General features: G+C 45.7%; 1 protein-coding gene across 2 annotated transcripts in view; it reads left to right on the top strand.

The window, feature by feature from the left end:
• The window catches only part of LOC140398093 (regulator of microtubule dynamics protein 3-like), a 583,369-nt gene that overhangs the window by 540,131 nt on the left and 24,793 nt on the right, over positions 1–18,445 (top strand). For both annotated transcript variants that reach the window (XM_072486340.1, XM_072486332.1), the window contains exons 10-11: positions 10,311–10,364; positions 14,651–14,731. In XM_072486340.1, the coding sequence (XP_072342441.1) occupies positions 10,311–10,364; positions 14,651–14,731 (135 nt within the window). The remainder of the gene's footprint in view (positions 1–10,310; positions 10,365–14,650; positions 14,732–18,445) is intronic.

The following is an 18,445-nucleotide window of genomic DNA, read 5'->3' as shown; positions in this document are numbered from 1 at the left end:
CCGTGTGACTTCACCTTTTGTACTAGTCTACCATGAGGGACCTTGTCAAAGGCCTTACTGAAGTCCATATAGACAACATCCACTGCCCTACCTGCATCAATCATCTTTGTGACCTCCTTGGAAAACTCTATCAAGTTAGTGAGACACGACCTCCCCTTCACAAAACCATGCTGCCTCTCATTAATACATCCATTTGCTTCCAAATGGGAGTAGATCATGTCTCAAAGAATTCTCTCCAGTAATTTCCCTATCACTGAAGTAAGGCTCACCGGCCTCTAGTTCCCTGGATTATCCTTGCTACCCTTCTTAAACAGAGGAACAACATTGGCTATTCTCCAGTCCTCCGGGACATCACCTGAAGACAGTGAGGATCCAAAGATTTCTGTCAAGGCCTCAGCAATTTCCTCTCCAGCCTCCTTCAGTATTCTTGGGTAGATCCCATCAGGCCCTGGGGACTTATAGAACATAGAAAAATACAGCACAGAACAGGCCCTTCGGCCCACGATGTTGTGCCGAACCTTTGTCCTAGATTAATCATAGATTATCATTGAATTTACAGTGCAGAAGGAGGCCATTCGGCCCATTGAGTCTGCACCGGCTCTTGGAAAGAGCACCCTACCCAAAGTCAACACCTCCACCCAACACTAAGGGCAATTTTGGACACTAAGGGCAATTTATCATGGCCAATCCACCTAACCTGCACATCTTTGGACTGTGGGAGGAAACCGGAGCACCCGGAGGAAACCCATGCAGACACGGGGAGGATGTGCAGACTCCGCACAGACAGTGACCCAAGCCGGAATCGAACCTGGAACCCAGGAGCTGTGAAGCAATTGTGCTATCCACAATGCTACCGTGCTGCCCTTAAGAACAAATAAATTTACACTGTATCATTTTTACCGTAATCCATGTACCTATCCAATAGCTGCTTGAAGGTCCCTAATGTTTCCGACTCAACTACTTCCACAGGTAGTACATTCCATGACCCCACTACTCTCTGGGTAAAGAACCTACCTCTGACATCCTCCCCTATATCTTCCACCATTCACCTTAAATTTATGTCCCCTTGTAATGGTTTGTTCCACCCGGGGAAAAAGTCTCTGACTGTCTACTCTATCTATTCCCCTGATCATCTTATAAACCTCTATCAAGTCGCCCCTCATCCTTCTCCGTTCTAATGAGAAAAGGCCTAGCACCCTCAACCTTTCATTGTAAGACCTACTCTCCATTCCAGGCAACATCCTGGTAAATCTCCTTTGCACCTTTTCCAAAGCTTCCGCATCCTTCCTGAAATGACGCGACCAGAACTGTACACAGTACACCAAATGTGGCCGTACCAAAGTTTTGTACAGCTGCATCATCACCTCACGGCTCTTAAATTCAATCCCTCGGTTAATGAACGCTAGCACACCATCGGCCTTCTTCACAGCTCTATCCACTTGAGTGGCAACTTTCATAGATGTATGAACATAGACCCCAAGATCTCTCTGCTCCTCCACATTGCCAAGAACTCTACCGTTAACCCTGTATTCCGCATTCATATTTGTCCTTCCAAAATGGACAACCTCACACTTTTCAGGGTTAAACTCCATCTGCCACTTCTCAGCCCAGCTCTGCCTCCTATCTATGTCTCTTTGCAGCCGACAACAGCCCTCCTCACTATCCACAACTCCACCAATCTTCGTATCGTCTGCAAATTTACTGACCCACCCTTCAACTCCCTCATCCAAGTCATTAATGAAAATCACAAACAGCAGAGTACCCAGATCTGATCCCTGCGGTACGCCACTGGGATCCAGGCTGAATATTTGCCATCCACCACCACTCTCTGACTTCTATCGGTTAGCCAGTTCATTATCCAACTGGCCAAATTTCCCACTATCCCATGCCTCCTTACTTTCTGCATAAGCCTACCATGGGGAACCTTATCAAATGCCTTACTAAAATCCATGTACACTACATCCACTGCTTTACTTTCATCCACAGGCTTGGTCACCTCCTCAAAGAATTCAATAAGACTTGTAAGGCAAGACCTACCCCTCACAAATCCGTGCTGACTATCCCTAATCAAGCAGTGTCTTTCCAGATGCTCAGAAATCCTATCCTTCAGTACCCTGTCCATGACTTTGCCTACCACCGGAGTAAGATAAACTGGCCTGTAATTCCCAGGGTTATCCCGAGTCCCTTTTTTTGAACAGGGGCACGACGACATTCGCCACTCTCCAATCCCCTGGTACCACCCTTGTTGACAGTGAGGACGAAAAGATCATTGCCAACGGCTCTGCAATTTCATCTCTTGCTTCCCATAGAATCCTTGGATATATCCCGTCAGGCCCGGGGAACTTGTCTATCCTCAAGTTTTTCAAAATGCCTAACACATCTTCCTTCCTAACAAGTATTTCCTCAAGCTTACCAGTCTGTTTCACACTGTCCTCTCCAACAATATGGCCCCTCTCATTTGTAAATACAGAAGAAAAGTACTCGTTCAAGACCTCTCCTATCGCTTCAGACTCGATACACAATCTCCCGCTACTGTCCTTGATCGGACCTACCCTTGCTCTAGTCATTCTCATATTTCTCACATATGTGTAAAAGGCCTTGGGGTTGTCCTTGATCCTACCCGCCAAAGATTGTTCATGCCCTCTCTTAGCTCTCCTAATCCCTTTCTTCATTTCCCTCCTGGCTATCTTGTATTCCTCCAACGCCCTGTCTGAACCTTGTTTCCTCAGCCTTACATAAGTCTCCTTTTTCCTCTTAACAAGACATTCAACCTCTCTTGTCAACCATGGTTCCCTCACTCGACCATCCCTACCCTGCCTGACAGGGACATGTATATCAAGGAAACGTTATACCTGTTCCTTGAACAAGTTCCACATTTCACTTGTGTCCTTCCCTGACAGCCTATATTCCCAACTTATGCACTTCAATTCTTGTCTGACAACATCGTATTTACCCTTCCCCCAATTGTAAACCTTGCCCTGTTGCACGCACCTATCCCTCTCCATTACTAAAGTGAAAGTCACAGAATTGTGGTCACTATCTCCAAAATGCTCCCCCACTAACAAATCTATCACTTGCCCTGGTTCATTGCCAAGTACTAAATCCAATATTGCCCCTCCTTTGGTCGGACAATCTACATACTGTGTTAGAAAAGCTTCCTGGACACACTGCACAAACACCACCCCATCCAAACTATTTGATCTAAAGAGTTTCCACTCAATGTTTGGGAAGTTAAAGTCACCCATGACTACTACCCTGTGACTTCTGCACCTTTCCAAAATCTGTTTCCCAAAATCTGTTCCTCCACATCTCTGCTACTATTGGGGGGCCTATAGAAAACTCCTAACAAGGTGACTGCTCCTTTCCTATTTCTGACTTCAACCCATACTACCTCAGTAGGCTGATACTCCTCGAACTGCCTTTCTGCAGCTGTTATACTATCTCTAATTATCTACCTTAATATTTTTTAAGACGCCCAACACTTCATCTTTTTGGATCTCAATGTGACCCAGGCTATCTACACACCCTTCTCCAGACTCAACATCTACCAATTCCTTCTCTTTGGTGAATATTGATGCAAAGTATTCATTTAGTACCTCACCCATTTCCTCTGGCTCCACACATAGATTCCCTTGCCTATCCTTCAGTGGGCCAACCCTTTCCCTGGCTACCCTCTTGCTTTTTATGTACGTGTAAAAAGCCTTGGGATTTTCCTTAACCCTATTTGCCAATTACTTTTCGTGACCCCTTCTAGCCCTCCTGACTCCTTGCTTAAGTTCCTTCCTACTTTCCTTATATTCCACACAGGCTTCGTCTGTTCCCAGCCTTTTAGTCCTGACAAATGCCTCCTTTTTCTTTTTGACGAGGCCTACAATATCTCTCGTTATCCAAGGTTCCCAAAAATTGCCGTATTTATCCTTCTTCCTCACAGGAACATTCCGGTCCTGAATTCCTTTCAACTGACACTTGAAAGCCTCCCACATGTCAGATGTTGATTTGCCCTCAAACATCCGCCCCCAATCTAGGTTCTTCAGTTCCCGCCTAATATTGTTATAATTAGCCTTCCCCCAATTCAGCACATTCACCCTAGGACCACTCTTATCCTTGTCCACCAGCACTTTAAAACTTACTGAATTGTGGTCACTGTTCCCGAAATGCTCCCCTACTGAAACTTCTACCACCTGGCCGGGCTCATTCCCCAAAACCAGGTCCAGTACCGCCCCTTCCCTAGTTGGACTGTCTACATATTGTTTTAAGAAGCCCTCCTGGATGCTCCTTACAAACTCTGCCCCGTCTAAGCCCCTGGCACTAAGTGAGTCCCAGTCAATATTGGGGAAGTTGAAGTCTCCCATCACCACAACCCTGTTGTTTTTACTCTTTTCCAAAATCTGTCTACCTATCTGCTCCTCTATCTCCCGCTGGCTGTTGGGAGGCCTGTAGTAAACCCCCAACATTGTGACTGCACCCTTCTTCTTCCTGATCTCTACCCATATAGCGTCACTGCTGAGGTGTCCTCCCGTAGTACAGCTGTGATATCCTCCCCAACCAGTAGCGCAACTCCGCCACCCCTTTTACATCCCCCTCTATCCTGCCTGAAACATCTAAATCCTGGAACGTTTTGCTTCTAATCCTGCCCTTCCCTCAGCCAGGTCTCTGTAATGGCAACAACATCATAGTTCCAAGTACTAATCCAAGCTCTAAGTTCATCTGCCTTACCCGTAATACTTCTTGCATTAAAACATATGCACTTCAGGCCACCAGACCCGCTGTGTTCAGCAACTTCTCTCTGTCTGCTCTGCCTCAGAGCCACACTGTTCCTATTCCCTAGTTCTCCCTCAATGCTCTCACCTTCTGACCTATTGCTCCCGTGCCCACCCCCCTGCCAAACTAGTTTAAACCCTCGCGTGTGACACTAGCAAACCTCGCGGCCAGGATATTTATGCCTCTCCAGTTTAGATGCAACCCGTCCTTCTTATATAGGTCACACCTGCCCCGGAAGAGCTCCCAGTGGTCCAGATAACGGAAACTCTCCCTCCTACACCAGCTGTTTAGCCACATGTTTAGCTGCTCTATCTTCCTATTTCTAGCCTCACTGGCATGTGGCACAGGGAGTAATCCCGAGATTACAACCCTGGAGGTCCTGTCTTTTAACTTTCTGCCTAGCTCCCTGAACTCCTGCTGCAGGACCTCATGCCCCGTCCTGCCTATGTCGTTGGTACCAATATGTACAACGACCTCTGCCTGTTTGCCCTCCCCCTTCAGGATGCCCTCCACCCGTTCGGAGACTTCCTGGACCCTGGCACCAGGGAGGCAACATACCATCCTGGAGTCTCTTTCACGTCCACAGAAGTGCCTATCTGACCCCTGACTATAGAGTCCCCTATTACCATTGCTCTTCTGCGCTTTGACCCTCCCTTCTGAACATTAGAGCCAGCCGTGGTGCCACTGCTCTGGCTGCAGCTGTTTTCCCCTGATAGGCTATCCCCCCCCCGACAGTATCCAAAGGGGTATACCTGTTCGACAGTGGGACAACCACAGGGGATTCCTGCACTGACTGCCTGCCCTTTCTGGTGGTCACCCATTTCTCTGCCTGCACCTTGGGTGTGACCACATTTATATAACTGCTATCTATGACGCTTTCCGCCACCTGCATGCTCCTAAGTGCATCCAATTGCTGCTCCAACCGAACCATGCGGTCTGTGAGGAGCTCCAGTTGGGTGCACTTTCTGCAGATGAAGCCATCCGGGATGCTGGAAGCCTCCCGGACCTGCCACATCTCACAGTCAGAGCACTGCACTCCTCTAACTGACATTGCGTCAATTAATTAGTAAATTAAAGTTAAAAGTTAAAAAAAAAATTTTAAGTTACTGTTAACTATCTGTTTCCTAGCACTAGATTTCTACTATAAATGTGAAAGCTAAATATAGTACTCTCCGATCTCTGGCTTAGATACCCCTCTAAATTATAATTAAGTAATTATGTTTAATTCGTTACCAATGCTTAATTTTTTTAATTTAGTGTAGATTCCCAACCAGCCACTCGAGTCACAGCTTTTCTGTGATGTCACTTCAGTTTCCCTCCCCCCCCCCCACACACACACACAATTTGAAAAGGTAATAAAAGTAAAAATGAGTAAAAATCACTTACTTACCTTCTGAGGGTCTCAGATGTTCTCAGGTTCTCTCCCTGCTGATTAAAAGTTACAGGCCCGAAGAAAGAGAGAGAACAAAACAGTAGGGAAAAAGCACCTTCTCCCACTCTCCACCGAATTACCTTACTGCACCAAATTAGCAAGTTTCAAATTCTCACTCTGTCTGTGTCTCACTCACTCAGGCTGTGTCTCTTTGACCAGCGCAACGCTTACTGAGTGAGCTTTCTGTCTGTCTTTTATATGACTTTAGGATGACTCACACTAAAACTTCAAAGAGAAGAATACAATGTGTACCTTTGTGCCCCTAAACAGGCCTCAGGTGACTGCCAGATAACTGCCTCCCAGCAATTAGGATGGGGGCAGCTTCAGCCAATCAGACACTAATCTACACTGCACTTTTAACTGAAAAACAACAGAATTAGATTTATCATTTACCTTTCCTGGTTACCTCACTGCACCAAATTACCAAGTTTCAAATTCTCACTCTGTCTGTGTCTCACACACTCAGGCTGTGTCTCTTTGCCCTGCAAGGTAGGGCGTATGCTGGCTGGCCAGCTCTGGAGGGAGGCGGCAAGGGAGATGGTTCGGGATAAGATGGGGAAACTGGTGGTGGCTCCGGAGCAGATGAATACAGTATTCAAGGAGTTTTATAGGAATCTATATAGTTGAATTTTATAAGAAATTTAAGGACAAGTTAGGGCAGCACAGTAGCATAATGGTTAGCACTGTAGCTTCACAGCGCCAGGGTCCCAGGTTCGATTCCCCGCTGTGTCACTGTCTACGCGAAGCCTGCAATTCTCCCCGTGTCTGCGTGGGGTTCCTCTGGGTGCTCCATTTCCTCCCACAGTCCAAAGACTTGCAGGTTAGGTGGATTGGCGATGCTAAATTGCCCTTAGTGTCCAAAAAGGTCAGGAGGGGTTATTGGGTTAGGGGGATAGGGTGGAAATGTGGGCTTAAGTGGGTCGGTGCAGACTCGATGGGCCGAATAGCCTCCTTCTGAACTGTATGTTCTATGTTCTAAGTTGCCGCCGTTGATGGTGAGAGTGTTTGAGTGTGCAATAGTTAGAGGTGTCACAAACGATGGGGCAAGCTTCTAGCTTCTATTTCATTGCTGCTAAAGAAGGATAAGGATCCGGTGGAGTGTGGGTCATACAGGCCCATATCTCTGCTGAATGTAGACGCCAAGATATTGGCAAAGGTGTTGGCGTCGATGTTGGAAGGATGTCTCCCGAAGCTCATTGGGGAGCATCAGACGTGGTTCATGAAGGGAAGGCAGTTGTTTACAAATGTGAGGAGGTAATGAATGTGGTCCTGCCTTCGGCGGAAGGAAAGAAGTCAGAGGTGGTGGTGGCACTGGACGCAGAGAAGGCGTTCGATCGGGCACAGTATGGTTACTTGATTCCAGAATTGGAGAGATTTGGAATTGGGCCAAAGTTTGTGGCGTGGGTACGGTTGTTGTATAAGGACCCGATGGCGAGTGTTCGCACTAACAGCATACAGTGAGGGTACTTTGCACTGTGCCAGGGTACGAGACAGGGGTGCCCCATGTCCCCCCTGTTGTTTGCATTGGCTATAGAGCCCTTGGCCATTGTGTTTAGGATCTCTGAGCTGTGGAAGGGGTTAGTGAGAGAGGGGAATGGAACACAGGGAACATAGGCTGGTGATCTGCTGCTGGGGAGTACAATAGAGCTCCTCCAGAGATTTGGGACATTCTTGGGGTGTAAATTGAATTTAGGCAAGGGTGAGTATTTTATGGTCTCCCCGCCAGGAATAGTGTGGGGTGGGGGGGCTGCCATTCCGCTTGGCCGCAACCCACTTTAGATACTTGGGGATGCAGGTGGCCTTGATTGGGGAGGCTCTGAAAATATAATTTCACTAGCTTGATGGAGAGGGTGAAAGCAAATTTGTCAAGGTGGGATAGTCTCCCTCTGTCGTTGGTGGGCCGGGTGCAGGCAGTTAAAATGAATGCTTTTGCTGCAATTCTTGTTTTAATTTCAGTGCCTAATGGTCTTTCTTATCAAAGTCCTTCTTCAGTGGGGGGACAAGTTGTTCTCCTCGATCATTTCGGCGGTGGGAGGGGAAGGTGGCCAGGATTAGGAGGGTGGCTCTGCAGAGAGGACGCCAGGTGGCGGGGGCGGGGGCGGGGGGGGGGGGGGGGGGGGGGGAAGATTAGGCCTCCCAAACTTGCTGTATTATTAGGGCGGCGAATGCGGAGAAGGTGCGGAGTTGGAGCAAGGAGGGGGAGGCTCTCTGGGTAAAGATGGAGGTGGGGTTGTGTAGGGGTCAGGATTGCGGGCGCTGACAACTGCGCCGCATCCGATGGCTCCAGGAAAGTATTTGGTGAGTCCGATGGTGGTGGCCACATTGTAGATCTGGAGGAGTATAAGCAGCATTTTAAGCTGGGGGCTGGGTCAGGGATTTTGCCAATTAGGGGGAATCATGTGTTCGATCCGGGGAGGATGGATGTGTGGTTTCGGAGATGGGACGAGAGGGGAATAAAGGAAATTAAGTATTTGCTCCTTGGGGGGCGATTCGCAAGCCGAGAGAAGTTAGGAGAGAAGTATATGTTGGCGCAGGGGGGAGGGTTCAGGTACATGCAGGTTCGAGACTTTGTAAGAAAGGTTTACCCGACCTACCCGATAGCACCGGCCTCTTCGTTGTTGGAGGCGATGCTGTCAGCCAGGTGGGCTGGAGAGGGGGGGTTGTTATGGCAATCTATGGGAGGATCCTGGAGATGGATAGGGTATCCATGGAGGGGATTAAGGCAAAGTGGGAGAAGGAGCTGAGAGGTGGGGACGGCGCTGGAAGATGGGTTATGGTGTGAGGTGCTGCAGAGGGCGAATGCCTCGACGTCATATGCGAGGTTGGGGCTGATACAGCTGAAGGTAGTATACAGGGCGCACTCACAAAATCAAGGGAACAGGAGTATTAATTTTTAATTGTCGGCTATTCGAGGGGATGGAGGATATTCGTAAGTGATGTGGGAGGGGCCTCGCGAACCATGCCCATATGTTTTGGTCCTGCCCGAAGCTGGAAAGGTTTTGGAGGACAGTGTTCAGTACAATCTCGGGAGTCTTGCATGTGAATGTGGAACCCGATCCCCTAAAAGCCATATTCAGGGTGTCAGACCGGCCTGAGTTGCAGGCAGGTGCAGGGGCAGATGTCTTAGCCTTCGCCTCACTGATTGCTCGTAGGCGGGTTTTATTGGGGTGGAGGTCAGTCTCTCCACCCTGTGCCTCGGCGAGGCAGCGGGACCTGCTGAAGTTTTTGACCTGGAAGAAGGTGAAGTTTGAGCTGAGAGGGGTGAAGGAGGGGTTCTCCAATTGTTGGGGTTTGTTCATTATGCACTTTGAGGAGTTGGTTACTGTTGACTGTTGATGGAGTTTGGGGGAGTTTCCTGAATTTGGGTGGGATTGTTTTTATATTGTTGGGGTTGTTCTTTTGTATGGTGAAAATTTGTCAAATAAAAATATTTTTTTAAAAAGAGGAATCCAAATACATAAATTATTTTATACAATCAAAACGGCCTGTGAAATGTTAGCCTTTGTCTTAAGGGGGTTGTAGTACATCAGAATGTGAAGTCCATGCCAAGCTAAGCAGATAAAAGTTTTTTTTCTCCTTGGACTGTAATTATCATAAACAAAACTACATTTGGGAAGTCTCAAGAGAGATTCCCCCATTTTACAGCTACATTTTGCAGAACAAGGCAGCATAAAGATGATTTCTTGAGTTATGGGGGATTAATTGTTCCACTGCAAATCAGGTTCAAAGTTCATGTGTGTTATATGCAGGGCAGCACTGGCAAATGAAAGTTTAAAACCCTCAAAACTTCAAAGACATTTGAAGATTAAATATAGTGAGTTTGAGGATTTTTTTTTCAACGGTTGCAGCATGGGTCGCAAAGCTCACCGGCGTGGGTCCTGAAGGATGGCCGGTTGGTAAAAATGGGCCCCGGATAAAAAAGGTTTGAAAAGTACTGATCTACACCTTACTCACGATTCTTGTCACAATGTTGATGCAAGGTGAAAATAATGACATTTACATCTGACTTTTTTCATTTTAATGGGTTCTTTAGCAAAAATAAGTTATAGTCACAATCTATAAAAGATCATTTACTCTAAGTAAACAAAATTTGTTACTCTGACCATCTAACTTACAGGCTGAAGAATTGAAAAAAGGATACTCCAAAGCCAACTCTGTCTACATTGCAAAGGTACTTTGGCCGCCAGTATTCTGGGTAGTTCCCAGTCAGGTAACCTAAGGAGCTTTGGGGCAGCAGCTGCTTAAAGCCTAAAATTATTGCCCTCTCTTGTAAAGTTGACACTTTCCAAATGCATTCAAAGCAAAGATGATAAAAGTAGACGTGGAGCAGATACTTCCTCTTGTGGGGCATTCGAGAACGAGAGATCATAGTCTTAGGATAAGAGGTAGCAAATTTAAAACAGATTTGAGGAGATACTACTTTTCCCAAAGGGTTGTGAATCTGTGGAATTTGCTACCTCTGAGTGCGGTGGATGCTGGGATAGTGAGTAAATTTAAGGAGGAGTTAGACAGAATTTTAATTGGTAATGAATTGAACGGTCATGGAGAATGGGAAGGACGGTGGAGTTAAGGCCAGGATGAGATCAGCCATGATTGAATGGCAGAGCTAACTCAATGGGCCAAATGACCTAATTCTGCTCCTATATCTTATTAACCTTTGAACTGAGCAACTGACTGTGGGCTATCAAGAAATGCACAGTATTTACTATGATGATGATCTTGTACTGTCCTGTTTTCAGCCATGGTATCCAACCATGGTGTCAATTTTCACTAGAGCCTTGAAGGAATATATATACTAGACCTTATCAATGCATTGATAAGAAATAAAGGAAAACTAAGCATGCTTCCTTACCGGCATCCTTCTATCACACATCCTGTCTAATTTTACAGAAGTGATATTAGCAGACATGTCTACAGGAGGTCACATGTTCTCCCCTTTCCATTACCTTCCTAAGTTTCCACAGTAATATAGTGAAACCAATAATGCCTTTGCCTATGTTTAATTATTCATCAAAAGATGGTATTGTCTCTGTAGGGCAGTGGTGGGCACTGCATTTAGCCTCATCACCCCAATCACCGGGCCAAAAAGATTAACCAGAGTTGTCACTCTGATCATGAAGTACCAACATTGGTTCAGTGGTAGCACTCTCATGTCAGAGTCAGAATGCTCAAGCCCCACTTCAGAATACTTAATCTGGGTTGACATTTCAGTGCAGTACTGAGGAAGGTGCTGTGTTTTAGGTGAGTTGTTAAACCAAGGCCACACTGCTTAAACAAGTAGATCTAAAATATCCTAGTGGCAGAATAGACTATCAACCTCTCTGCTTCCTTATTATCTACCAAGCAGAAATATCACCTGGGTTAAAGCTTAAATGTGGCAGTTACTCTGACTGGGAGAGTAGAAAGTGGGATCAAGTCTAGATCTGCCAAGATTTCACCATGTTAGAATACTTCAAGTAATAATCTAATAATCTTTATTAATGTCACAAGTAAGCTTACATTTAACATTGCAATTAAGTTACTGTGGAAATTCCCTAGTCACCACACTACAGTGCCTGTTCAGGTACACTGTGGGAGAATTCAGAATATCCAATTCACCTAACAAGCACGACTTTCAGACTTGTGCAAGGAAACCAGAGATCCTGGGGGAAACCCACGCAGACACGGGGAGAATGTGCAGACTCTGCACAGAGTGTGATCCAAGCTGGGAATCAAACCCGGGTCCCTGGCGATGTGAAGGAACAGTGCTCACCACTGTGCTACCATGCCACCCCCACTGTGCTACCATGCCACCACAGAACTGCCAGGCAATGACCATCTCCAACAAGAGAAAATCTAACCATCACCTCTTGACATTCAATGGCATGACTATCACTGAATGCTACCCCACTGCCAAATCCTGGGGATTACCATTGACCAGAAACTGAACTGGACTAGCCATATTAATACTATGATTACAAAAACAGGCCAGAGACTTGGCATCCTGGGGCAAGTAATTCACCTCCTGACTTCTGGCCGCCATCTACAAAGTCAGGAGTATGCTGGAATACTCTCCATTTGCCTAGATGAGTGCAGCTCCAACAACACTGAAGAAGCTCGACCATCCAGGACAAAACAGCCCTCTTGATTGGCATCCCTTCCACAAATATTGACTCCCTCCATCACCGACGCACAGTAGCAGCCGTGTGTTCCATCTACAAGATGCACTGCAGGAACTCCAAAGGGTTTTTGGCAGTGGCTTCTAAACCCATGTCCACTAGCATCTAGATGGTCGAGGGCAGCAGATACCTGGAAACACCTCCACTTGGATGTTCCCCTCCAAATCACTCACCATCCAAATGTTCAGTCAGAATTCTGGAACTCCCTCCCTCATACCACTGTGGGTGCATCTGTGGCTTCATGGTAGCACTCACACCTCTGAGTTATAATGTAGTGAATTCAAATCTCATTCCTGGAACTTGAGCATGAAATCTAGGCTGAAACTCCAGTAAAGTACTGAGGAAGTGTTGCACTGTTGGAGGTGAAATATTAGACCAAGGCCCCACCTGTCCTAAACAATCCCATGACATCAATCAGAGGTGGACTGAGGAACCATCTGTGTCCTGCCTGACGTTTGTCCCTCAACCAGCATCATCCAAGCAGATTATCTGGTTATTTACCTGTTGTGGGATTTTACTGTGTGAAAATTGGCTGTAGTTTTCCCTTCCATTGAAATTGTGACTGTACTTCCAAAGTACTTAACTGGCTATGAATCACTGACGAATGTCCTGAGGTGCTAGTTCTTTTTATCCACTGACCTCTTCTCAGAGTGTGGATGTTGGCCAATTATCAGGCTGGGCTGTCTACACTTCTGTTTAAAAGATGATATGTGCAGTTCTGGTCACCCACTGAAAGGATATTATTAAACTAGAAAGAGTGCAGAAAAGATTTACTAGGATGTTACCGGGACTTGATGGTTCGAGTTATAAGGAGAGGCTGGATAGACTGGGACCTTTTTCCCTGGAGCGTAGGAGGCTTAGGGGTGATCTTATAGAGGTCTATAAAATAATGAGGGGCATAGATAAGGTAGATAGTCAACATCTTTTCCCAAAGGTAGGGGAGTCTAAAACTAGAGGGCATAGGTTTAAGGTGAGAGGGGAGAGATTCAGAAGGGCCCAGAGGGGCAATTTCTTCACTCAGAGGGTAGTGAGTGTCTGGAATGTGCTGCCAGAGGTAGTAGTAGAGGCAGGTACAATTGTGTCTTTTAAAAAGCATTTAGATAGTTACATGGGTAAGATGGGTATGGAGGGTTATGGGCCAAGTGCGGGCAACTGGGACTAGCTTAATGGTAAAAACTGGGCGGCATGGACTGGTTGGGCCGAAGGGCCTGTTTCCATGCTGTAAACTTCTATGATTCTATGTCATTGCTTGGCTGACAGAAAGAAGAGAATGTTCCGAATTATCAAAAATATTTAAGAAAAGAGAGTTTTAGCACAGTAATATATTGAGGGTACCAGAATTTAACTGCTCTTCAAAGATTGCAATTGCTGGTCATTCGCAGCAATAAGGACATAATAACTCATCTCATATTTGTATTCCCACAATAAATTCAGTTAGACTTATCTTTATGGGCCACAGACCAGTGTAGAAAAGCAAGACTGGAAATTTCAGTGCATTAGTTTCGCACAAAACACTTGCCAGTCAAATCCAGAGCAGATACCAATCGGAATTATTTCAGAAGACTGTCAATCAGTGAAATGGTTCAAATGGTCTTGGAAATGGCAGTTGTTGCGGTTTACAACTAATGTAAGGGACACGTGTATGTGGCTAAACTCAGTGGAAAAAGTAAGCCTGGATACCCAGCAAGAAGCCAGGAATTGTATCACGTCATTAATGGCATTTTTGGCCAGCCTGTTTCTCAATTCATGTGGTACAGGAGTCCAGAATATCCAATTACATAGTGTGGATTTGGAAACGCAATACAAATCATCTCCCTTTAATAAAGACTCTTGCTGTACGCTGATAGTTTCCCCTATTGCAGTTTGTCAATTAGTTAGCTTAATTTTACAAGCTCTCATTGAAAGTTTCCACTGTGGTAAAAGCAAATTCGATTTATCAAAAATAAAAAATGAAAATACTGGATAAACAGTGGGGCTATCAGCATCCATGAAGAGAAAATATAGGTTATGGCATTTTGGGTGCACCCTTTATCTGTTGACGGTTTCACATCTCAAGTCTGTGGATATTCTGTACAGATGCTGACTGACCTGTTGTGTTTTTCCAATATTTTCTGTTCCTATTCCAGGGTTCTTTTTTGTTTTTCATATTATAATGTCTGCCTTACTTGTTTATTTTTCAACTCAGTTTAGGTTTGTGGGTATCCAAGTAAATACGAACTGCATTTTTTTAGCTGCAGCATTCACTTCAAAGTCCATGCCACTCAATGTCACTAATATTCAGCTGTTCTGGCATCCACAGTGCTACAGGGACCTTGGGAGCTACACAACTGCGCAGCATTGGCTCAAATTAGCATCTGAGTTGCCCATCAGCTCTAAAGAGGTAAGAATAATTCATTACAGGACTAGCATCCTGTTTGTGTGGTAAAACTCTTCATGTTATTGGAGTTGGCCCAGAAGTTCCTATTTACACATGTGTTTTGCCAATATAGGCCAATCATAATATCATTGTAAAGCTTCTCTGGACAGTTTTGCAATGTTGAACTTCATTTTATTCTGACTCCTTATTTGAAACCATTTTTGAAACCCTTAACACTTTCCTTGAATTCTCCAGTTATTTTTCATTGTGCTTAATCAGTGGAAGCACCATAAATGAATATTGAGCATTCCTCCCACCCTTCCTGGAGCCAGTAATCTGTGTTCTCACCTCTTCTAGCGGTGCACTGGCAGGGACTTGAAAAAGGCTCCCCTTTTTCCAAGACTGATGCTTATCACATGCCTAATTAAGGATGTTTACACTTCAACTGATGTTTGAACAAAATGTTTGAACCAAGTAACATAGATCAGGAACATTCAGCCTTGATTTGTGCCTAGTGAGCTGTTTCATCTAAAACTATAGGTTTGCTATAACATCACGGGCATAACAATAATAGCAGCTGCTTATGGGCGGGATTTACCGGCTGTTCACTCCAGCAGGAAATTCCGGTCCCACGCTGGCGCACGGATTTCCTGGCGATGAGGGGTGCTGTCAAATCTAAATCCCCTTGACAACGGCGGAACCAGTAGATCCCGCTAGCGAGCCGCAGGAAATTCCGGCCGCACGCCGGATGAGGGGTGCTGTCAATGGGAAACCCCTTTGACAATGGTGGAACTGGTAGATCCCGCTGACAAGCTGCCTCCCCGCCGAAAAACACGCGGCGGGGTGGTCGGTAAATCCTGCCCAATATTTACATAGGATCTTTAACCTAATACAACAGGAGATAGCCATTTAGGCCCTCAAATCTGTTCTACCACTCAGTAAGATCATGACTGATCAATATCCTAACTCCATCCACCCACCTTGGCTCCATATTCTTTAATATTTTTGGCTAGAAAAATCTATCAATCTTAGATTTTATATCTAAGATTCTTTTAGATTTTAAACTATTAAAAGTGCTAGCATATCTGCCGCTTTTTGTGCACAAGAGTTCTACACAAATGTTTCCTAATTTCCCTCTAACAGCCTGGTTCTGATTTTAAACGTATGTTTCCTTGTCCTAGCCACCCCCACCAATGACAAAAGTTTATTTCTGTCCACCTAATTAATTCCTTCCAAAATCCTAAAAGCATCAATGAAATCAGCCCTTAACTTTCTCGACTCCAAGGAGAGACTAGATCAGCCAAGGTAGCCCCTCCTAAGACTTTACAGTGACTTAGAACATAGAACATAGAACAATACAGCGCAGTACAGGCCCTTCGGCCCACGATGTTGCACCGAAACAAAAGCCATCTAACCTACACTATGCCATTATCATCCATATGTTTATCCAATAAACTTTTAAATGCCCTCAATGTTGGCGAGTTCACTACTGTAGCAGGTAGGGCATTCCACGGCCTCACTACTCTTTGCGTAAAGAACCTACCTCTGACCTCTGTCCTATATCTATTACCCCTCAGTTTAAAGTTATGTCCCCTCGTGCCAGCCATATCCATCCGCGGGAGAAGGCTCTCACTGTCCACCCTATCCAACCCCCTGATCATTTTGTATGCCTCTATTAAGTCTCCTCTTAACCTTCTTCTCTCCAACGAAAACAACCTCAAGTCCATCAGCCTTTCCTCATAAGATTTTCCCTCCATACCAGGCAACATCCTGGTAAATCTCCTCTGCACCCGCTCCAAAGCCTCCACGTCCTTCCTATAATGCGGTGACCAGAACTGTACGCAATACTCCAAATGCGGCCGTACCAGAGTTCTGTACAGCTGCAACATGACCTCCCGACTCCGGAACTCAATCCCTCTACCAATAAAGGCCAACACTCCATAGGCCTTCTTCACAACCCTATCAACCTGGGTGGCAACTTTCAGGGATCTATGTACATGGACACCTAGATCCCTCTGCTCATCCACACTTTCAAGAACTTTACCATTAGCCAAATATTCCGCATTCCTGTTATTCCTTCCAAAGTGAATCACCTCACACTTCTCTACATTAAACTCCATTTGCCACCTCTCAGCCCAGCTCTGCAGCTTATCTATATCCCTCTGTAACCTGCTACATCCTTCCACACTATCGACAACACCACCGACTTTAGTATCGTCTGCAAATTTACTCACCCACCCTTCTGCGCCTTCCTCTAGGTCATTGATAAAAATGACAAACAGCAACGGCCCCAGAACAGATCCTTGTGGTACTCCACTTGTGACTGTACTCCATTCTGAACATTTCCCATCAACCACCACCCTCTGTCTTTTTTCAGCTAGCCAATTTCTGATCCACATCTCTAAATCACCCTCAATCCCCAGCCTCCGTATTTTTTGCAATAGCCTACCGTGGGGAACCTTATCAAACGCTTTGCTGAAATCCATATACACCACATCAACTGCTCTACCCTCGTCTACCTGTTCAGTCACCTTCTCAAAGAACTCAGTAAGGTTTGTGAGGCATGACCTACCCTTCACAAAGCCATGCTGACTATCCCTGATCATATTATTCCTATCTAGATGATTATAAATCTTGTCTCTTATAATCCCCTCCAAGACTTTACCCACTACAGACGTGAGGCTCACCGGTCTATAATTGCCGGGGTTGTCTCTGCTCCCCTTTTTGAACAAAGGGACCACATTTGCTGTGTCCTCCAGTCCTCTGGCACTATTCCTGTAGCCAATGATGACATAAAAATTAAAGCCAAAGGTCCAGCAATCTCTTCCCTGGCCTCCCAGAGAATCCTCGGATAAATCCCATCAGGTCCCGGGGACTTATCTATTTTCAGCCTGTCCAGAATTGCCAACACCTCTTCCCTACGTACCTCAATGCCATCTATTCTATTAGCCTGGCGCTCAGCATTCTCCTAAGACTTTACAGTGACTTCTATTAGAAGTTTGTGTAGATGTGGGAGGCAACAGTTGTGATTTTTCAACCGCTACATACCTGACCCCGGGTCACTGTCCATGTGGAGTTTGCACATTCTCCCTGTGTCTGCGTGGGTCTCACCCCCACAACCCAAAAGATGTGCAGGGTAGGTGGATTGACCAGGCTAAATTGCCCCTTAATTTGAAAAAAAAATTGGGCACTTTAAATTTAATAAATAAATAAAGTATTATATTAAATAACCAGCAGTAAATGGCATCACACACAGTATCCTGATATTGAAGGGCTGTATTACCATAGAATCATAGGATAGTTACAGCTCAGAAGGAGGCCATTCAACCCTTCATGCCTGTGCCAATTCTTTGCTAGCAAGCGCAACTCAGTTAGTCCCAGTCCCTGCCCCTTCCCCATAGCTGTAAAAACTTTTTCTCCAGATAATTATCCAATATAGTTTTGAAATTCATTATTGAATATGCCTCCACTGCAGTCTCGGAGAGTGAGTTCCAGATCCTAACTACTCATTTTTCCTCTCTCTGGAGGGGGTTAAGGCCAAGTGGGCAGAGGAGCTGGGATGGTGCTGAGGTGTGAGGTGCTGCAGAGGGTGAATGCCTCAACCTCTTGTGAGCAGTGTGGGAGGGGCCCAGCACCCACGTATACATGTTCTGATCCTGCCCAAAGTTGGAGAGGTTTTGGGGGTCGTTCTTCAGCACCATGCTGGCAATTTTACATGTGGACTTCGAGCCCAGTTCC

Source organism: Scyliorhinus torazame, chromosome 2 (genome assembly GCF_047496885.1).
Source record: "Scyliorhinus torazame isolate Kashiwa2021f chromosome 2, sScyTor2.1, whole genome shotgun sequence".
Classification (NCBI taxonomy): Eukaryota; Metazoa; Chordata; class Chondrichthyes; order Carcharhiniformes; family Scyliorhinidae; genus Scyliorhinus; species Scyliorhinus torazame.
This window is presented reverse-complemented; position numbering and strand designations above follow the sequence as displayed.